This window comes from Oryza glaberrima, chromosome 11, assembly GCF_000147395.1.
Source record: "Oryza glaberrima chromosome 11, OglaRS2, whole genome shotgun sequence".
NCBI lineage: Eukaryota > Viridiplantae > Streptophyta > Magnoliopsida > Poales > Poaceae > Oryza > Oryza glaberrima.
The window spans coordinates 23606607-23628902 of NC_068336.1; the positions used below are offsets into that span (position 1 = coordinate 23606607).

The 22296-nt window shown below is 49.2% G+C and overlaps 4 protein-coding genes and 1 pseudogene across 4 annotated transcripts; all 5 read right to left on the bottom strand.

Annotated features, from left to right (window-relative positions):
- Positions 1–1599: 1599 nt before the first annotated feature.
- On the bottom strand, positions 1600–3648 carry LOC127753922 (uncharacterized). Its single transcript, XM_052279370.1, has one exon. It carries the CDS (start codon positions 3627–3629, stop codon positions 1689–1691), a length of 1941 nt encoding a protein of 646 aa, XP_052135330.1. The 5' UTR covers positions 3630–3648; the 3' UTR covers positions 1600–1688.
- Positions 3649–6004: 2356 nt separating this feature from the next.
- Positions 6005–7225, bottom strand: LOC127753874 (uncharacterized; annotated as a pseudogene).
- Positions 7226–10765: 3540 nt separating this feature from the next.
- Positions 10766–12103, bottom strand: LOC127755446 (tryptamine benzoyltransferase 1). The gene has a single exon (XM_052281126.1). The coding sequence runs from the start codon at positions 12101–12103 to the stop codon at positions 10766–10768; it is 1338 nt and encodes a 445-aa protein (XP_052137086.1).
- A 4336-nt stretch (positions 12104–16439) lies between these two features.
- On the bottom strand, positions 16440–19635 carry LOC127755831 (uncharacterized). The gene is made up of 3 exons (XM_052281466.1): positions 18968–19635; positions 16964–18398; positions 16440–16672 (listed from the first exon to the last, which is right to left on the bottom strand). Exons 1-3 carry the CDS (start codon positions 19007–19009, stop codon positions 16440–16442), a joined length of 1710 nt encoding a protein of 569 aa, XP_052137426.1. The 5' UTR covers positions 19010–19635.
- A 711-nt stretch (positions 19636–20346) lies between these two features.
- LOC127753637 (uncharacterized) lies at positions 20347–22119 on the bottom strand. Its single transcript, XM_052279048.1, has one exon. It carries the CDS (start codon positions 22117–22119, stop codon positions 20347–20349), a length of 1773 nt encoding a protein of 590 aa, XP_052135008.1.
- Between the last annotated feature and the right edge of the window lie 177 nt (positions 22120–22296).

Here is a 22296-nt window from a genome sequence, read left to right on the forward strand (position 1 = left end):
CGGTACGGTGGGCCGGCCCGGCACGGCTGATCAAATAAAAAAAATATAGGGATGCAAAATAGACTTAAATAATCGTATAAGGCAAGGCCCAAGAGAAGAGAAATACAAAATAGACTTATTTTCCAGCCATTTAGACACAGCCACAGATTGCCATAGATTTGAGGGACCATAAATAGACTTTTTCTGTGAGGAAGCACGATGAACCATCGTGCCTTCAGGCCGGCCCGAGTAGTATTGGGCCGTGCCTGGCCCGTTATGCCACCCGTGGGCTGGCACGGCACGACCCAGTGTGTCGGTCGGGCCGTGCCGGCCCGACAAGCCTCAGCCTAGGCACGGCCGGGTTTGGGCCATACCGTGCCGGGCGGCCCAGATGGCCATCTATACGGCTAGCCATGTATGCTTTCATTGCCCCTTTGCCATCAATGTCTAGCAGAATATTGCTATACAACCTGCTGTTCAAGACGTGTCCCTCCTTCACCAACTCAAGCCGTCGCACACGGTGTCAGTTTTGCACTTTAGAGTTTTCTACCTGCTATGCTTTTGGGCGCTGTGGTTTTCAGGGGACTAGCTCTGTCGATCAATGCCTGTTTGCAACGCTGTGTAAGCGAAGCTGCCCTATGGGCAGAAATCCTTAAGCCTGAAGATAGAACTGCAATTCAGGTGTGGAAAGGAATTTTCTCTTCTCCCATTCAAACTCTAAATCTTATGTAATAATGATTGTAACCCTTCTAAAGATTAAAATGATAAAATTCAGGTGGGGAATTTCTCCCCCCCCCCTCCCCCGTTAATTAGTCAAAAAAAAATTACACGTCGATATATTACGAGAAAGTAAAGATTTAATTATACAACGCAACAGGCCGGATGGCGATGGCCATTGCCAAGGAAAAAAACCGAAAACCCAAATTCAAATCCACAGATCGAAATTTCAGGAAAAAAAATAAGTTGATTAAATAATTTCATAATATCAATAGCTAGCTGTCCCTAAATCTGTATAAGAACACATGCATGTTTTTCCCCTTCTAGAATAGTTCTTTTTTGCAACCCAAGTGTGTGATCACTTGTGTACCTGACCTGTTAGCTTCACACCACAAATATCAATCTAATATTATTAGAAATTATAAACTAAAGTGACAATATTGATACAATGTTCATATACCATCTCGTAAAATTTCGATTCCAATATAGATTTACACTATGAGATCAACAAAATAATTACATATATTCGGCTACTGCTCATCACCAAATCTGTTCCTTTTGTTCTCGCTTATATGTGCCACTGATGAATTTACTATTCCATAATGTGGAGAAATATTTATGGTACTATGATATTTATAGAATTTTTATGACTGACTTACTTGAATATATACAACAAGCAAGAGATAAGTACAGATGCACTTAGCTTGTAATGAATTTTCATATAACAACTCAAACACTTGAACAATTTTGTGGTATTTAAGAAGGTATATATTGTGAGGTACTATAATTTTCAATGTTACTTTGTGTAACTCCCGGGAGATCAACAAAATTTGCACTAAAATGCACTGGGTATCTCCTTTTAAAACCATATAAAATCACCAAATACGTATTTATTTATAAAAATTCTGATCTTACAAGCACAAATACAATTATTGTAGCCCTTTAGCTATCATGCATTATTTTCAGATGCATTACAAATAATCCATCATCTGTCACCTTTCAAGGGGTAAGACTATAAAGCTTGTTGTACTCGTCTCAAGCTCCGGTGTCGAATCTGGACAAGTTCTCGAAAACTCCCATGTACTATTCGCAAAATTCTTGCGTTTCAGAGAAATTTTGGTCGAATCAGCCCCAACCCATCTTTCAACATTCAGATTCATATGGTCGCACAGTTTTCTGTCGCCACTGTCGATCCGCATTTCTTCAAGAACCATTGCATTTTGAGCGAAGAATTTGACGAGCTGGACTCCAAAGCAATCGTCCCAGCTCCACTTAAACTTCAGGCTAACTTTTTTCAGACTTCTCTGCAAGCAGGTGAACGATCGTCGGCTCAATGCAGGGATATCAGGGACCTCATCGACATGGCGATCACCATTTCCTTTTCTACTATCGATCGAGGAAATCGCCGTCGTGGTGTTCGATTTGCGGCGCATGAAGTGATCGACAGAATCGTAGAAATCTGGCTGGAATCTGCCATGGTGGTCTGGCCAATATCTATCGGTGCACGTTGTGGCGGCAGCGAGCTTCATGGTGAACTCACTGAGAACCGGGCAGCAACGGAGGAGATTGGCGATCGCCACCGCCGATTTCTTGGTGTTCATCAGCTGCGCCGCCTCAAGTTCGACGGACACGAGGTTCGGCAGCACGCAGAGGAGCTTCGATCGGCTCGCCTTGTCGGCGACGGCGAGGTGATCGAGGTTATCCACTTTCAACTTGAGCGTCTTGGCGTTGGTGAAGTTGCCGATGAAACGCCAGGAGTGGACACGTGATGTGTCATCCTTGAGATAATAGTCGGAGTTGAAGTGGAGGCTCACCGCCGTACTCCTCGTCGTCTCCGGCGCCGGCGACTTGAGGTGGAATGGCCGGGGGAGGCCTTTGTACCTGAAGGAGCGCAGCTTCGGCGCGTCGATGGCGATGCTGCCGCCGCAGCTGTCGTCGTCGTCGCTGTATGTGCTGTGTGCGTAGTAGAACTTGTAGTCAGTAGAGCCGCACCATTCCAGCGCGAGCGAGGTCGCCGCCGGGCAGCGGAGGCTGATGCTGCTGCACGCGCCGGTGTCGCGGTGGTTGTAGCTCTGGTTGTCGTTGTTGTCGTCGGTGTTGAAGACGACGGACTCGAGGTGCGCGGTGGCGAGCCCCGGCGCGGCGTCGATGAGGCGCTGCAGGTGCGTCACCTTCGCGGCGCACCGCCGCAGCCGCAGCGTCTGCAGCCGCGGGAAAGCGGCGGCGGCGGCGGCGGCGGGCGGTGGCGGCAGGGAGAGGTTGTTGCACCCGGCGATGTCCAGCACGCGGAGCTTCTCGAACGGCAGGGAGGTGAGGCTGAGGCCGTAGACACCTAAGTCGGTACTGGGCTCCTCCTCCTTGTCGCGGTGGCGGCGGTGGACGCCATAGCTGTCGGACTCGGAGGCGACGCGGAGGCAGAGCTCTTCGACGAGGCGCGCCGCCGGGTGGGAGACCACGGTGTGGAGCACGTCCATGCCCGTGAAGATGTCGTACGCCGCCGCCGACTCGTCGCAGTCCAGGAAATTCGTGATACAGTAGCCGTCGGGGCCGTCCACGTCGACGCTCAGCCTCGTGACGTGGTCGCATGAGATGTCGCCGTCGGCGGCCGTGAGCGCCGCGCCGGCGGCGCGGAGGAAGGCGTCGCGCCGGCGGGCCGAAGGTTCCTCCGCCGTGACCTCGTCGTCGTCCTCCTCGTCGTCGAAGTCGAAGTCCTCCTCATCCTCGACGTGTTCGACGAGGTTGACGTCCTCCTCCTCCTCGTCCTCGACGTGTTCGACGAGGTTGACGGCGCCGGAGGAACGCCAGAGCGAGCCCCACCGCCGGGAGAGCAGGCTGGTCGACGCGGCCTCCCTGAAGGGGACGAAGTGGAGGATGCGGCGGAGGAGGTCATCGGGGAGGTCGGACAGGCGGTCGTCCTCGCCGCCGGCGGCCATCTCGTCGTGGGCGCGCGCCGGCGAGGCTATGCGATGCGATCTGGCTATTAGACGATGGAACGAGTAAACGATCGGTGGCTTTATTCAGGACTTCGTGGACGTGTCGGTTTGGTATCATATCAGATATCACCCGTTCCTTTTGTTTTTCACCTTATATCTGTCCCGTCAAAATTGTGCTTTGAGATTCGTGCGTGGCAAATATATTACGAATAGGGTTTCGGACCACGATACGAAACTGTTTCGTCTAAAATTCCCAGAATTGTTCATGTGCTTTGAATTTAGCACGGTTTATTCACATTTTTATCGAAATTTGTTAATTCAAATTATTTCGGACCAGAATATTATGAAATTCTGCAGTTTTGAAATTTCGGTTCTATCTGCGCCGGTAAAAGGGATAAACCGAAATTTTGAACCCTGATTATAAGTTATATTATGACCACGGAAATAAATATATTATCTAAGTGCCCGGCTATATATGCCTAATATTGGTCTCAAAATTGTTCATATTGTTGTAGCATGGGGCTAACACCATACTCCCTATTCGGTCAAAACACTAAAGAGAAGGAGGTCTTGAGATTTCTAAGTGTTTAAATGGTAAAATACTATTTGAGTGGTAAAATACTACTCGAAAGGTAAAATATTATTCAAGTGGAATTAACGTTCTATTCGAGTGGTTTTGTGCTACTGAAGCAACTCGTCTCGTTTGAGTAGGTTTCTGACTAGTGATAGGTAAGTTCCAAGAGCCAGGCAGGTGAGAAGGAGTGTTCAAACTCTCAATATGGAAAAGACAACCCAAGATGAAAAAGACAACTCAAGATGGAAAAGACACTCAACCTAATGACTCAAGGGGAAAACACTACTCGAACAAGAAAGATGGCAAAAGATTCCATGGGGACCACTCTCAATCACTCCTCCCAGCTGGCACCAAAAGACCATAATGACCTCCAAAATATACCAAAATATGGTGACTTCGTCAATCTCTCCAGAATTTGCCGGCCCAGTCTTCGAAGATGCTCATAGGGGTAGGGTTTGCGTACGTGCATTCATAGGTGTGAGTGCGCGTGCGTTGTGAGTGTCTGTGTTGTACTGTGTAATTCTAAAAAAAAAATGCCCCTAGGATTACTGACATGGCAAGGGTATAATTGTAAACTCATATGGACCCATAGTGCAAAATTGTAATATCACATGTACGGTTGTGGGCTATATAAGCTGGCCAAAATCCTGTAGCAGGACAAGACATAATTTAATAGAGGAATATCAACCACCAAAGTTGTTTTTGTGTTCAAGCTCATTTATCAGGATAGGCTTGGAAAAAGGAATTTTCCCGTTTATCCACGAACTTGTCCGGTCAAGACACATACCTATTCACGCATACTGATACTGAAAGCCTTTTGTAGTTCTGTTCAAAACAATTTTATATAATAACTAATTTAGTTTGATTCTGAAGGGGATGCCCCTCGCTTTTTTACACGTCTCCTAAATAACAAAAAAAATTAAAAGCATTTGACAAGAAAAATCAATGTGATACAACGCTTAAAAATAAAAGTTTAAATCCAGCCTCTACAAATTATTAAAAATAATAAATTGAAATGTGTATTATATATGGTAATATGTTATTGAACTGAATTTAAATTGCATGTTTATGTTGTAGTACATATTGATAAATCTTATCAAACTTCCTCTAAAAAGTCATTACTATTTGGATAATATGAAAAACAAATAAGGGTGCATGCATACAAAGAAAAGGAAGATAATCTTTTTCTACTCCTGCTTTTTTGTGGTCGATAATATTTTCTATTAATACTTATTGCAGTTCATCATATCAAGTATACAAATCCATCATCAGTGAGCAAAAATTTAAATCCAACTATCTTGACAGTTCTTCTTTCAAGATGAGACTACAAATCCAGATAGATGTACTAATACTCCTACTACAAAACCAGGTGAACTTTTCAGAAATTCCAGACAAACTCTATGCATAATTCCTAGTACTGTTGGATGATTAATTTGGGCATCATCCATCCTTCAACGTTCAGATTGTTCTACTCTCTCAGGTTTCAGTTTCCACTGTCAATACGCGCAATTCTTCGAGAACCATTGCGTTTTCAGCGAAGAATTTTACCAGACGAACTTCAAAATTCTCAGAATTCTCATCCAACCTGAATTGCAGGCTAACTCTTCTCAGATTGTTCTGCAAGCAGGTGAAGGAGCAGTCACTCAATCCAGGGATGAATCCAGAAACCTCATCGCCGTTATGGCGATGATCACCACGCTTTGATACGCTGTTTCGCATGAAATCATCGATCGACCTGTCGAAATCAAGCTGGGATTTTCTTTGAAAGAAATGCTGAACTTGCTTCGAGTTCTTGAAATAGTCAGGTGACACCGTGCTGATGAGATTCAGGTTGAGGTCGCAGAGCACTGGGCAGCAATGGAGCATGCTCGCGATCGCGGCGGCGGCCTTCGCCGTCTTGCTCCAACGGTTGAAACCTCCGTCGAGCTCGAGGCGAGCAATGTTGGGGAAGAATGCGCCATGGACAGCCATGTCGTCGACATTCTCCGCCTTTAGCTTGAGCACCTTGACCTTGGTGAAGTTATGGATGAAACGAAGGTAATCACGTTGATGGAAGTAGTGGTTGAAGTGGAGGTGGACCATCTTCATGTCCGGCGCCGGCGAGGTTAGCTCGAACTGCGACCTCGCCGCCCCCTTGTATGTCAAGGATCGTAGCCTCGGCGCGTCGATAACGCTGCCGCTCATGCCGCCGTTGGTGAAGCAGTTGATCAGCGTGAGCGCGGTGGCCGCCGGGAAGCGGAGGCGGGTGGTGGAGGACATTGCCAGCTGCACCAGGAAGGGGACATCGCGGATGTTGGACATGAGATGGACGAACTCGAGGCGCACGGCGGCGAGCTCCGGCGCGGCGTCGATGATGCGGTGGAGATCGTCGATGTTCGCCGTGCAGTGTCGCAGCCGCAGCGTCTCCAGCCGCGGGAACGCGGCGGCGGCGGCGGCCGGCGACGGCGCGAGGCTGCGGCAGTTGGTGAGGTCCAGAACGCGGAGGGTGTTCGACGGAAGGGTGGCGGGATTGATGCTGTAGATCCCGACGCCGTGGCTGCTCACGATGTTGCCCTTGTCGCCCCAGTGAGGGTGGACGGCGGCGACGCTGAGCTCCTCGACGCGGCGCGCCGCCGGGTGGGAGAGGACGGCGTCGAACACGTCGCAGTGGCCGCGGCGCTCGTCGTTCTCGCTGCTGAGGAGGAAGCTGGCGATCGAGCCTTTGTCCTCCTTGTCGCACTCGACGTGGACGGTGAGCCTCGTGACGCGGTGGTCGGCGGCGGCGGCGGCGGCCGGCGGAGAGCGCCGCCTCGGCCGCACGGACGAAGGCGTCGCGGCGGGCGATCAGAGCCGCTCTTCCGATGTATCTGCTGCCGCAGGGGACGCGCGCGGCGAGGTTGACGGCGCCGGAGGAGCGCCAGAGCGCGCCGAACCGCCGCGAGAGCAAGCTGGTGGACGCGGCCTCCTTGGCGTTCGCGAAGTGGAGGATGCGGAGGAGGAGGTCGTCGGGGAGGTCAGACAGGCGGTCATCGCCGGTGGCCATCGGTCGTCGACGTCGGTTATTGAGATCGATCTTGGTTCGGGTTATAGATAGTCTCTGTAGCAAGGCGGCGTTGGGCCAAATCGGGCTGGGCCCATTAGGCTAAAATGGGCTAGGCCGTAATTTTTATGAAAAAAAAGGTTAAGATGGACTGTAATTTCAGTTTTAATTTAAAAGGAAAAATGAGAAGGCTAAGATGGACTGTAATTTCAGTTTTAATTTAAAAAGAGAAAAATAGATTTGAAGAGAGAGACATCCTCCAAATATTTTTTTAAGAAGAAATTATGAGGATGTTGGGTTTGTTTTTTTTTTAAACAATTCACATCAGACAGTGCAAAGTTTATATTGAGAGCAGGAAAAAAATTACAAACACGGGACTTCACGATTTAAACCACACACGCCCTGCCACAAGTTTACTGATATTTAATTTGAATTACTGAACACTGCACTTTTTTTTTCCAAAAAAAGGAGCTAGTATGACAGTCAAAAGGTTGATTGTCATAAGTTTACTCATATTTAATTTGAATTCCCAAACACTGCACCTTTTTTTTTTCAACACCATGTGTTTCCACTTTCCACAAGATGTTAAAAATATAACCGCAACAATAACCGTAAATTAACCATCAATCCACATGAGAACACTACATTAATCCAACTTCAGTGAGAGCAAACATGCAATCCAGATGTCATGTACTCAATACCCTACAAAAATATTACCGGGCTCCGACAACCATCCTTTCAACATTCAGATTATTGTCCTAGCTCAGCTTTCTGTTAATTTCCCACTGTCAATATGCGTAATTCCTCTAGAACAATTGCGTTTTCAGCGAAGAATTTGACCAGACGAACTCCAAAAGACTTGGAGTTATCATTGGCCAACTTGAATTGCAGGCTAACTCTCCTCAAACTGTTCTTCAAGCATGCGAATGAGTAGTAACTCAATCCAGGGAGGAATCCATCGTCGTCATCGCAATGATCTCGCAAGAAACGATCGATAAACGAGTCAAAACCAACCTGAGAATTTCTTCGAAAGAAATGCTGCACTTGTTTGGAGTTCTTGGAGGTGCCGACGAGAGTCAGCTTGAGCTCGCGAAGCACCGGACAGCAATGGAGGAGGCTCGCCACTGTTAGGAAACGATAGGCAAACAAACGATAAAAAACAATAGATCAATCACAGAAGACACGAGATTTAACGTGGAAAACTCTCCCAAAACAGAAGAGAAAAAACCACGGGCGTCAGCCAGCAAAATATCTTCACTATATCTGAAATGATGTTACAACGCCGTACAGCGGCTTACAAGAGGTATATATATGATGGAACCCTAAAAGGGATGACGCCCGTGGTTTATTAAGTGCACTACGGCAGAAGCTGGTCTTTATTAAATGCAACTGAATTTGGATCACATCTCAACAGCTACCGCCGCCGCCGTCTTGTTCCAGGTGTCGTAAGCTCCATCAAGCTTGAGGTACACTCTCACGAACGCCATGTCGCTGAGGTGGCGCGACGCCGGCGCCTTCAGCTTGAGCACCTTGATCGCCATGGTGAAGTTGTGGATGAAGTTTAGGTAGCCGTGTCAATAGAAGGCGTGGGTGAAGTGGAGGTTCACCAATGCCATGTCCGGCGGCGACGGCGGCGAGATCAGGTCGAACGGCTGAACGGCATCCCCCTTGTATGTGAAGGATCGCAGCCTCGGCGCGTAGATCTCCATGGCGCCGGTGGTGTCGCAGTTGATCAGCACGAGCACGGTGGCCGCCGGGAAGCGGAGGCGGGTGGACCAGACTGTCCAGACATCGGAGCTGTACTGGCCATCGGACACGAGGTAGACGAACTCGAGGTGCACGGTGGCGAGCACCGGCGCGGCGTCGATGACGCGGTGGAGATCGTCGATGTTCGCCGTACAATGCCGCAGCCGTAGCGTGTCCAGCCGCGGGAAGGCGGTGGCGGTGGCCGGCGTGAGGTTGCGGCAGTTGGTGAGGTCCAGCACGCGGAGGGTGTTCGACGGAAGGGAGGCGAGCTTGATGTCGTAGATCCGGACGCTGCCGCTGCTGCTCATGGTGTTAATCTTGTCGTGCCCGAAAGGGTGGACGGCGACGGCGACGCGGAGCTCCTCGACGCGGCGCGCCGCCGGGTGGGAGACAACGGCGTCGACCACGTCGTGATCTCTGAGCAAGTTGTACATGTAGGTGCAGTCGCTATGATCTCCGTCGTCGTCGACGTGTAAGGTGAGCCTCGTGACGACGCGGCCGCCGGCGGCCGCGGCAGCGAGCGCCGCATCAGCGGCACGGACGAAGGTTCACCCGGGGACGCGCGCGGCGAGGTTGACCGCGCCAGAGCGCGCCGAACCGCCGCGAGAGCAAGCTGGTGGACGCGGCCTCCACGGCGTTCGCGAAGTGGAGGACGCGGAGGAGGAGGTCGTCGGGGAGGGCGGACAGGCGGTCGCCGCCAGCGCCGATTGCCATGGGTGTCGTCACCTCGTCGGCATACACCGGCGGCGATTCTACACGACGCGGAGACGGAGATCAGATCGATCTTGGTGTCGAGGATGACATGTATCGATCGGGTAAGTATTGTGGCGCGGCGAATCGGCCGAACAAATCGTCCGCGTCTACGTTCAGATCGCTCGATCACCAGATCGAGCTCTAGCACATCTTTCGCGTCCCTAGGTTCACATATCGCTCATGCTGGCACTTCGCGGATCAGAATTAACACCAGCTGCTTTATTAAGGCGGAGCTAGCACCAAAACAAGAGTGGTGCACTATCTTTTTTTCGGACGCGCAAAAAGATTGCATGTTAATATATTAGAAGAATAGAGATTTTGTTACAACGCAATCGGCCAGACAGACCTATGCTGTGGGAGAAAACCACTCTAACTACCAACTGCGAAAAGAGAAAAGGACTACTACAGAAAAAAAAAAACTACTCGAACAAACAAAAGGGAGGGGGGGTGCCACACTATGCTCTCAGCAAATCCCCAGAAACGACAATGCCTGTGGCAGAGCACGGACAGCCTTCCGAGTGAATGGAATCAATGACAACGGGGACTGAGGAGAGAGCAGAGTCAAAAACCCTGGAGTTCTGCTCCTTTCACAGCAGCCAAAGAGACTAGGAGGACCAAGGAGTTAAAGCCAGAGCGAAGATACTCGGGCAAACAAGCCCTAGAAGACAGCCACCAGTCCAGAAGCAAACTGCCGTGGGAAGGGGAGAGGGCAGTCCAACCATGGGGCGACAACAAACGGTGTCAAGTCTGCTGAGCGAACACGCAATCGAGGAGGATATGGTTCGCTGTCTCAAGCTCTTAAGCGCAAAAGGGGCAAGCAGAGTGACTATCGATGCCTCGCTTATGGAGAAGATGTAACATCCTGATTTTTCGTTTATTTTAAAAACCTATTTTAAATACAATCTTTGAAAGTCCTAATACAACGAAATGACTATTCAATAAATTTTAAAAAGAATTATGTGTAAAACTAGATAATTTTGTGGATGCTAGCCACGTAATTACGTGGGTCACCGAGCTAGTTTGTTTATGACTTGAGTTTTCCATTTAAAGATGAGAGTGTATCATAGCATGTTCCTCCAACGAGTAGCAGATCTGCTCGAAAGCTTGTGCGTGATCGTCGGCCAATGCGACGAGCAGGTCGACGCCGCCGCCGCCGCTGCTCGCCGGCACGAGGATCATCAGCCCCTCGACGGGCAGGTTCGGCGACAGGACGGCGGCCGGCGGCCCGGTGCCGAGGTCCATCTCGTGGAACCTGAACCCGAGCCAGCTGTCCACCTCCAGGTCCGGGCACAGCGTCTCCCCCGGCTCCGCCGCCGTCGCGGCGAGCTCCTCCCCTCTCGCGTCCGCCGCCTCGACGTAGTCGACGAACGACTGGATGTACTCGGCGTCGACGCGCGCCACGGCGGCGCGGATGGCGCCGACCACGTCGCGGTAGCTCGAGCTGAGCAGGCGCCGGACCTGGAGCCTCGGGAACGCCCAGAGCACCATGTTGCCGAACAGGTCCGCCGGCGCCGGCGGGTTGGCCCTGCGCCTGCAGTTGACGGCCACCCTCACCCGCGTGAACTCCTCCGGCTTCAGGCCGCGCGCCGCCGTGATCTTCTTCCACGCGTGCGCGAGAACGCACTCGAACGTGCTGCACCGGCCGCCGACGCGGGCCTTGAGCTCGGCGACGAACTTGGCCGTGAAGCGCACGCCGATGTTTGCGATCTTCTCCACGGCGGCGCCAGACGAATCGCTGGATTTATTACCTACCTTGAACTCGATTGACCGGTGGTCGAACACCGGCGCCGGCGGGCTGCGTGGCACGCCGGTGCTGGCGCGGTCGAGGGATGGAGACGGGACGATGAATGCCTCGCCGTCGCGCACCGCCCTCGCCCACGTGACGCAGAAGGTGCTCATGGAGTGTCCGTCGAAGACATGGTGGTGGCCGATGAGGCCGACGACGAGGCCGCCGCACCTGAAGCGGGTGAGCTGTACCTGCAGAAGCGCCGCCCCGAAGCTATGCTCCGGCAGTGCGGGGTACAGGTCGGTGGCGACGTTGGCGGCGAGCACGGCGTCCAGGTCGGCCTCGACGGTGGCATCGAGGACCAGCACGCCCTCGTCGTTGACGTGCAGGACACGACGACGGCGCCGGCGCCCCTGGCCGTCGACGGCGACGTCGACGGCGAGGCGGCCAGCGGCGAGAGGGTACGCGGCGACGGCCACCCGGAGGCCCTCCTTGACCGCCTCGCTGGACGGCGCCGGCGCGCGGTAGGCGAACACCAAGGGGACGAAGACGTCGAAGGCCGCGCGGTCGAAGGCGGAGAGGGGAACCTTCTCGCCGGCGAGCGGGTGCGGCGGCGTCGTCGTCGTCTTCAGCATCGCGCTGCTCGTGATCTCCATTAGTGAACTGTACGTTCTCTTGATCTTTTGCTTGTTGCAGGTGCTCTTCGAGAGGCACCAATGGCATCACATATATAGAGAGCGGAGGTAGGTAGGTAGCTTAGCTTCGAGAGATGATAGGAATTAATCGATTCCCATTTTCAAAAGTGTTAAATTATCAAATCTCTCGTAGAAGGCTAGGGGCTTGGAAAACCATTGCCAGTTATCAGCGGAAACTAGTGGAAATTAGACAAATTTTGGTAAAACCTTAAAAACGAGACATTATTAAGGAACTACTATATATTAAGAGAGTCGTAGGTAAAGAAATAAAAATAAGATGATTATGATTGGTTGAGATAAGACTCTAAATAGAGAAGTTAGTATATTGTGAGAGTTATATCTTGTGACGGTGCATGAGGTAGTATTTCAAAACTTTTCGTAAGGACAAATCTAGCTAAAGCATTTTTCAATAGTTTAATTTAAATACTAAAAGACATTTTATGAGGCACAGTATAAAATAATTGACTGCATCGATCTATGTATATACACAAAACATAAAATTTCTTGCGTGCCTATGATTTTTTCTCAATCCCTTTTATGTTTTTGAATTTTGTCTTATCTCCTTCGTATTCTTGAGTTTTCATTTTCATACCCCATATACCCCCTTCATTTGTTGAATGTGAGTTGGTTCTTAGATTTTTTTCCCTAAAATAAAACGAAGCACGTATTATTGCATGATTAATTAAGTATTAACTTTTTTTTTAAAAATACATTAATATGATTTTTTAAAACAACTTTCATATAAACTTTTTTTAAAAAAAAACACACCGACTAACAGTTTGAAAACCATCCATACAGAAAACGAGAGAGGTGGGTTGAGAAAACTGGAGAAGAACACAACCTATATTGCCTCTCTCATACTTATGTGCTAGATTACAGAGAAAATACGTACAATTCTCAATGTGATTTTTTTAACAAACTCAAATGGGACGGAATTATTTGAACCCATACCTGAATAACAAAATTTAAATTCTCAAACATAACTTTTAAACAAATGATGAGTTCCATACGAAAGTTTCACCGGAATTGAACATCAAAATTATTTTATATTTGGGCTTAATTTTCGTTGAAAATGTTATATGAATATCATTGAATTTGATTTGAAATTCATTTTAAAATATTAAATTTTAGTTTTAAAATTGTGCTCAAATAAATATAATCCCTTTATTTTCTTTTTATAAATGAATCTTATCGCATTGAGAATTTTGTTCTTCTCAATAAATTAGCACAGAAGCTAGTATGAGAGAAGAACACGTACATAACATTATGTGAACACGTACATAACATTATGTGAAGATACAAGCTATCAATTCATGGTCAACAATTCAGGACATATAAAAGATGCGGAAAAATGCAGAGGCATAGGAGGCATAGGAGGGATACAGCGAAAACTCATAGGTACCTAAGAATTTTCTTCTATACAAAATGTAATTTTTGCAACCGGGTACGTATCGTGTGTATATTTTTATAGCTCGGAAAAGTCAACTATGTAGAACTTAACTAAGCCTGATCGATGCTTGACTTTTACACTAGGACATGAGGTTGTCAATTTAGTGCTTCCTAGGTGCAAGTTGGTAGGGTTGGTACGACGTACGTACGTGCTGCATGCTTCCAGTAGACTTGGCATGTGGACCCTGTGCCTGTACTAGTCTTATACTTCCTTCGTACTCATAAAAAAAGTTGTTGATGACAGCGATACGGTCTCCAAAACACAATTTTGACTTCTTATTTCTATAAAAATATTTATTTAAAAGTGATATATGTATATACTTTTATGAAAGTATCTTCTAAGACAAATCTATTCATATAATTTTTACCTTTTCAAACTCAATAACTTAATATATATTTATGATTTATATTCTCAAGGTTTGACTTAAATATTGTCCTAAACGACTTCCTTTACGAGTACGGAGGGATTACGATTCAATTTAGTATGGATTAATTGCTTCAAGTCTTGTTCATTCTTCACAGGCATATATGTACAAACTCAATTCAACGGTCTAATATTATTCGACTTTTGAGTATTACAAAAATTTCGGCTGTTGAATTGTGGAAGTTTTTTCTGAATTCGCACGCGGGCATCTGCTAATTATTAGCACGTGGCGTGGCGTTTCAGTTATACCCTATTACTATGCATGTGTTAATGTGAATGCACGTATGGCAAGACTAGCTAACGGAAGAATTTTGTTACTTTTCATTCCGAGTACGTCTCCAAATTAAGACCAACCTAGCTAAAATATCTTAGACTTATACTACCTCCGTTTTTTAATAGATGACGCCGTTAACTTTTTCTCACATGTTTGGCTATTCGTCTTATTCAAAAATTTATGCAAATGTATATGATATAAATCACACTTAAAATACTATGAGTGATAAAACAACTCATAACAAAAGACGAATGATCAAACATGTGAGAAAAAATTAACGGCATCATCTATTAAAAAACGGAGGGAGTATATGTTTGTGCACGTCTGAGCTTTCTTTCAAATCCGGGTAATGAAATTGCCTGTTCTCTTGAAAGAGAGTCTCTTCTCTCTAGTCTCTAAACTACCTGAGTTTTTTTTTCTCCCGTGATCCCATCCCAACATAACATTGATCATAGACTGCACATATAGAACATCTTATATCACATGCAAACATGCATGACACATTAATTAGGCCCTGTTTGTTTCAGTTTAAGATTATTGTGATCTAGATTATTAAATCAGATTACTCTAAGCTGGATTATAATAAGCTGACATAGAATAAGCTCCGAGGTGTTTGTTTTTCTGGATTATTAGAGGCATCTAAGGGTAGTGGGTCTTTAACCACCCAATAATCTAAAAAAAGCTCCTCCAGAGTAGATTATTAGATTATAGTAATCTGGCTTATAGATTATAATAATCTATCATAATAATCTAATTGTTTGTTTCAGCTTACTCCTAATAATCCAGATTATAATAATCCTAAGCTAAATCAAACAGGGCCTTAGAATATAATGTTGTAGAGTTGAACATATAAGTATATGTGTTTTTAATCCCATGTTCCCAACTCATCTCCCTCGTTTTCCGCGCACACGCTTTTCAAACTACTAAACGGTGTGTGTTTTGTAAAAAAATTCTATATGAAAGTTGCTTAAAAAAATCATATTGTATGAAAGTTGCATAATTTATCTTTTTTATATCTTGGATGTATGAGTTGGATTTGGAATTAAGATTTTATGGAGTTGTATAAATATGTCGTATGAGTGTTGTCATTTTTTTCGAAAATTTTTCATAGCCATTTCAATGGTTTTTTTTTAAAAAAAAGGGAGTGCATCCTCTTGAGGATCAAAATAGTTTCCCAAAAATCGCTTTTTGTCGTGCGATGAGCATCTGGCCTTGTCTCTGGTAACTCAATCCAGATGAATCCAAATGAGTTATTATCCGCCAACTTGAATTTCTCATACTGTTTTGTAATCATGCGAATGAGTAATAACTCAATCCAGTGTGGAATCCATAATCGTCATCGTGATGATCACCATGATTGGGTTCATTATCTTTATAATGGATAAACCCAACTTTTACTTCAATAGAAGCTATAGAACCACAATATCGAGGGACCAACCATCTATTTTAGGTGATAATCCACATTATGGCATATATATGACTGATATTGACCTCATCATTGATGTGTGGTCAGTGTTGAAAATATCTCAATAGTGTCAGTGGTGTTATATAACCGCAATATCGACCAACCATCTATTTTAGGTGATAATCCACATGGCATATCTATGATTGATATTGACCTCGTCATCGGTGAGTGGCCAATGATGAAAATATCTCAACAGTGTAAGTGGTGACAAACATCTATATTGAGAAAAAAAAGATACATTAATTTAAATATTATCACCCATCACAGGCCACTTATATATTACAAAGTTGATGGCTTAATGCCCAACAAAAATATGTCTAACATAGAATAAAAAGAAATATAAATAACAACTCTACCAACACAAGGAATAGATACTAATTAACGTATTCACTATGCAAAGTTAGCGAAAGTCTACATAACCGTTTTCTCCAAGTTCCAGCGTGCAAGATGAATGGATTCGATCCTTCTCCTTTTAACACCTCTGTAGATTGGTCCAAAACCGACGCCAATATGATTATTATCCATGGAGGAACCCATCGTCTCCTCCGATGCTTCGCCCATGAAATGATCGATCGACTCATAGAAATCAAGCTGAGAATTTCTGTGAAAGAAATGCTCCACTTTTATTTGGATTCCCTTTTTTTTTGGAGTTCTTGGGAAAACCAGGTGATACCTTGCCAGCCGGCTAGATTAAGCTTGAGGTCGCCGCCATGTGGCACCAAGTGTTGTAAGCTCCATCAAGCTCGAGGTGCTCGACGTTGGGGAACTCCTCGATGAAAGCCATGTCGGTGAGGTGGTGCGGCGACGGCGACGGCGACGGCGACTTCAGCTTGAGCACCTTGACCATAGTGAAGTTGTAGATCAAGTGTAGGTAATCGCACCGATAGAAGGTGTGGGTGGAAACTACTCCCTTCTTCACTAAATGTTTGACGCCGTTGACTTTTTTAAACATGTTTGACCGTTCGTATTATTCAAAAATTTTGTGAAATGTGTAAAACTATACGTATACATAAAAGTATATTTAACAATAAATCAAATAATAGAAAAAGAATTAATAATTACTTAATTTTTTAAAATAAGACAAATGGTCAAATATTTTTTAAAAAATCAACGGCGTCAAACATTTTGGGATGAAGGGAGTATATCCCAACGTTGCCTGTCATCATGTTGTACTTCTATATCCTTCATTCAATATTCAGACCTATATACTTGTACTGCTTTCGGTTTCCACTGTCAAAATGTGCAGTTCTTCGAGAAACATTGCGTTTTCAGCGAAGAATTTGATCAGACGAACTCCAAAACAATCGGAATCCTCTCCCAACCTGAACTGCAGACTGACTCTTCTCAAACTACTCTTCAAGCATGCGAAGGAGCAATCACTCAGTCCAGGGATATCCAATCTCTGCTTCGATTTGAATTTGATGAGGCGCATGAAATCATCGATCGACTTCTCGAAATCCGCATCACATTTCTTCTGAAACAAATGCTTCACTTGCTTGGTGTTCTTGCAAGAAGAATCAGGTGGCAAATCGCTGATGAAATTGAGCTCGAGTTGACGAAGTACCGGGTAGCAATGGAGCAGGCCGGCGATCGTCGCCGCCGCCGTCTCCGCCGCCATGCTCCAGCCGCTGTAAGCTCCGTCGAGCTCGAGGCGGAGGTGTTCCAGGTCGGGGAACACCTCGGCGACGGCCATGTCGTCGAGGTGGTTCGCCTTGAGCCGGAGCACCCTAGCGTTGGTGAAGTTGTGGATGAAATGCGGGTAGACGCATCGCCCGAGGCCGTGGGTGAAGTGGAGGTCGGCGGTGACCACCGTCGTGTCCGGCGCCGTCGGCGGCGGCGAGGTTAGGTCGAACCGCACCGCTTCTCCCTTGTACGTGAAGGATCGCAGCCTCGGCGCGGTGACCTCCATTGATCTGCCCGGTGCGCCTCCTTCGCCCCGGCAGTGGATCAGCGCGAGCGCGGTGGCCGACGGGAAGCGGAGGCCGGTGTTCCATGTTACGGGGCCGAAGCGGCGATGGCGATCGGACGTGAGGAGGACGAACTCCAGGTGCACGGTGGCGAGCTCCGGCGCGGCGTCGACGATGCCGTGGAGGTGTTTGACGCTATACGTGCATTGTCGCAGCCGTAGCGTCGTTAGCCTCGGGAAGGCGACGGCGGCGGAGGCGGTGCGCGGCGGCGGCGGCGGCGAGAAGTTGTGGCACCTGGTGAGGTCCAGCACGCGGAGGGTGTTCGACGGGAGGGAGGAGAACCTGAGGATGTAGAGGAAGACGTCGTCGTCCATCACGGCGTCGTCGTGTTCGTCCGGCTGGCCACGGTGGACGGCGGCGACGCGGAGCTCCTCGACGCGGCGCGCCGCCGGGTGGGCGACCACGGCGTCGAGCACGTCGTGATCTCCGACTCTGAGCGAGCTGTACGTGGAGCACTCGTCGTCTCCCTCGACGTGCAGGGTGAGCCGCGTGACGGCGCGGTCGGCGGCGGCGAGCGCCGCCTCGGCGGCACGGACGAAGGCGTCCCTGCCGTCGGGGACGCAGGCGGCGAGGTTGACGGCGCCGGAGGAGCGCCAGAGCGCGCCGAACCGCCGCGACAGCAAGCTGGTGGACGCGGCCTCCCTGGCGGGCGCGAAGTGGAGGACGCGAATGAGGAGTGTTAGACTTAATCTTGTCGTTTGTGTTTTTTTCATCCTATCAAGTCGTGTTTAGCTAATTAGTGGTTTGTGTCCTCGTTAGTTTTTCCATGTGTGTGTACTGAGCAGTGAGCAGGTCAATAGTATGTGTGATTTAGTTTGATCAGGGAGGCCATGATCTGCATGCAAGTGAAGCATGGATTCTTGGCGAGAAGACTGGATCAGATGGCTCATGCATGTGTTGGTTAGTGATTTAGTGGTGCTCTGCATGCAGCGAGTTGTGCCTTGCATGTAGGAAGGTGATTAGAGGATAATCCACGGGAGGTGCTTGCCGGTTTGTGCGGCAAGACGTGGCTTAACCTGTGCGTGTGTGTGGTCTATTTAACCAATGTAATCAGCATTTGTTAAAGTGTGCCAAAAGTGAAGTGAAAAACAAGTGTTTGTGCTGTGCGCGCTGGTGTGCAGCGTGGAAATCCTTGCGTACTGTTCATCTTCTTCCTCCGTCAGTTCATCATCTCTCTGTGTGTGTGTTTTATCAAGTGAGAAAGAGAGAGGTGTGTGTGCGAGTGAGTGTTTGGGCTGACAAGGAGGTCGTCGGGGAGGGCGGACAGGCGGTCGTCTCCGGCCGCCATCGGTCGTGGACGACGGTGGCGGCGGCGGCGGCGGCGGCGGCGAGATGTGACGGTGATGGGAGAGATCGATCTTGGTACGGACTAAGGTATGGATCGGAGTCGGTGGCGACTGGCGAGGCGGGCTTTGGACCAAATCGAGCTTGGCCCATCAGGTTAAATGGGCTGGGCCGTAGTTTTTTTGGAAGGAAATAGTTGGTCGTAATTCTAGGTCAAATTTAAATTTCATCAATCAATCAGAGATTATCCAGACCATGGCAAATCTGAACTGATTTCCTACTATTAGTGTCACTATCAATGGTTTACTTTTCTGACGCGCGTATTGATTTTGAAGAGTTAAAAACATATTATAATTAAACATTTGTCAAATTATAGAAAAAAATTGAACCAGTGAGCCTATATAGTATATATTTTTTTCAAAGTGTTTTTCAAAGGAATTTGACTTTTCGAATTGCAGACTTACTCCTGTTGAGTGGTGATTCAAATTCATTTGTACTTAATAAAGGCCAGCTTCTACCGTAGTAGTGCGGAGGCCCGTCACCGGTACGGATCATCATCCCGTACGGATCATCATCCCTTTTAGGGTTCCACTGTATATATACTCTTGTAAGCCGCCGTGTGGCGTTGTAATCTCACCCCAGATATAGTGAAGATATTTTACTGGCTGGTGCCTGTGGTTCTTTCTCTTCTGTTTTGGGAGGGTTTTCCATGTTAAATCTCGTGTATTCTATGTTTAATCTATTGTTTTTTTATCATTTGTTTGGCTATCGTTTTCTAACAACTCCTGCAATGTCAGAAAACTTGTCGTGATCATCTTCATTGTCTTCATCATCATCCAAAGAACCCCTAGCTCTCCCCTCTCTCCACGGCAATAATCCAAGCTCGATTATCACATTCACACCGATAGAGCATCAAAATCTAAATCTTAGTTATATGAACAAAAAAAACTCTCAAGTTAAATCCACATGCTTAATCTTCGTAGATGAGATTAGGCATTAAAAATGCAATTGCTCAACTTTGAAAGCTTTGATGATGTTCAATGATGAGAAACGTATACGGGTCCTCTGACTAGCTCCACAAGATGGTAAGCTAGTCTTTCGAAGACTTACCCTTTCTCCTATGTTGTTATATTCTGATATGGAGGGAGTATTTGATATTTGGTCATTTCTTAATATTCGTGTTTTATGTTCAATGATAATTTTTCGTGACTGAGGAGAGCTTTTTTTTTTAATTTGGAAGTATTATAAATTAGATAGAATTATGTATGGGTCGAAGATGACAAAAATATTGCATCTAATACAAGTCTACTAAAATCAATTATACTATAATTATATACTTCATCAGCGAAAGCATGTTTTGGCCGACTTATTCATCAACCATCCTCTTAGCTCTTGCTTCAGCTGTTCCAGCATGAACAATGGCCCCTCGGCGGACACGCAGAACAGCTCGGCGATCGCCGGCGCGTTGCAGAGCAAGAACTTGGCCAGCGACCGCTGCGCCATGCCGCCCTGGTAGTGCACCAGGTTGATCTCCCTCACCGTGCTCCTCAGGCAAGGCACCACCATGGCGCCGCCCGCCGCCGCCGCGGCGAGCACGGCGTGCGGGTTGTACCTGAGCCGGTGCGCGTCGCGGAGCTCGTTCTGCGAGTACGAGTCGGCGTCGCCGCCGTCGCCGCGCGGGTGGAACACCAGCGTCAGCGCCTCCAACCCCGGCGTGCTGTTGAGGATCGTGGTGACCGTGGTCACCGCGGCGGCGGCGGCGTCGTCGTCGGGCAGGCTTCCCCAGAGCTCGAGGTGGCGGAGGTTGGGGAAGGTGGGGAAGCTGGCGAGCGCGTCCTTGTCGGCGCCGGCGCCGAGGCGGGCGGATTGGAGGTGGAGGTGCGTGGCGTCGTCGGCGAACAGCTGCAGGAACAGCCTCAGGCCGGTGAGCTCCTCCTCCGACGTCGCCTCCTCGCCGCAGATGTCGACGTGGCAGCACGCGATGCCGCGCCGCCGCCGCGGGGCGTCGCCGTGGTGGAGCGTGAGGAAGTCGCGGCCGCGCGGCACGGCGCCCCTGTACTCGAAGGTGTGGAGCTCCGACGCGTCGACGGCGACGGCGGCGAGGCGGTGGCAGCAGCGGATGGCCAGCCTGCGGAGGCGCGCGCCGCCGAGGATGGTGACCGCGGTCACCGCGCCGCAGGCCTCGAGCGTCAGGTCGGCGAGGCGCGGGCAGCCGGAGACCAGCCGCTGCACGTCGCTCGCTGGGCCCCTGACGTGGGAGAGGACCAGCGTCTCGACGGACGGGAGCGCGACGGTGGCCGGGAGCGCGAAGCCGCAGGAGCCGAGGGCGAGCGACCGCAGCACGGCGCAGGAGAAGAGCATGCTCGGGATGGTGTGCACCGGCCGCCATGGACGAAAGACAGGAGTGTAGCCACGGACCTCCTCGTCGTCGGAGGAGGCGACGTCGTCGTCGTAGTCCGAGCTAGAGGGGCTATGACTACGAGCCCGTTTTGCCGGCGACGGCGAGCGATCTCTCGCTTCTTGTTTCTCGTCGTCGTCGTCGGCGGCGTTGTCATGTTGCTCGTCCTCGGCATTGTCATCGTCGTCGTCGTCGTCGTCCTCGGGGATGGTTGCGCTGTCGCGGAGAGAGTAGGCGCGGTCGCAGATCGCGGGGCGGCCGAGGCGGAGATCGATCTCGAGGCCATGGTCGGCGGCCGCCTGCTGCACGGCGTAGGAGACCCACTGGTCGACGGCGGCGGAGTCGGCGCGCACGTAGCCCGTCATGTCGACGCGGAGCGCGCGCAGCGGGACGGGGCGATGGCGGCGGCGGCGGTGGCGCGAGAGGAGCGCGGTGGTGACGACGGCGGAGAAGACCGGCGGCGCGAGGGGGTCCAGGCCGCGGCGGTACGGCGGGCTGACGTAGCCGCGGATGGCGGGGTGGTCGGCGTCGGTCTCGGCCATGGACACCGTGTGCACGGCGGCGAACACGTGGCGCCACCGCGACGAGAGCGACGACGCGCGCGCCGCCTCCCTGGCAGGGAGGAAGGAGAGGATGTGGCCGAGCACCTCGTCGTCCAGCTTGCTCAGGCGGTCGCCGCCGGCGGCCATCTCCGGCGGCGGCGCGTGGCGATCCATGGCGATCGGTGTACGGATCGATGTCGTCGAGGTTTATATCGCGGCGGCGATTGCGAGAGGAAGTTAACGAGCGGCGCTCGTGAGATAGAATACAAGTCGGTTTAAGATTTGGAGAGCTCAACTGGGCCAAATTCGTGACAAACTGGTAAAATTGGGCCTGATTTGTTCTCTTTTTGA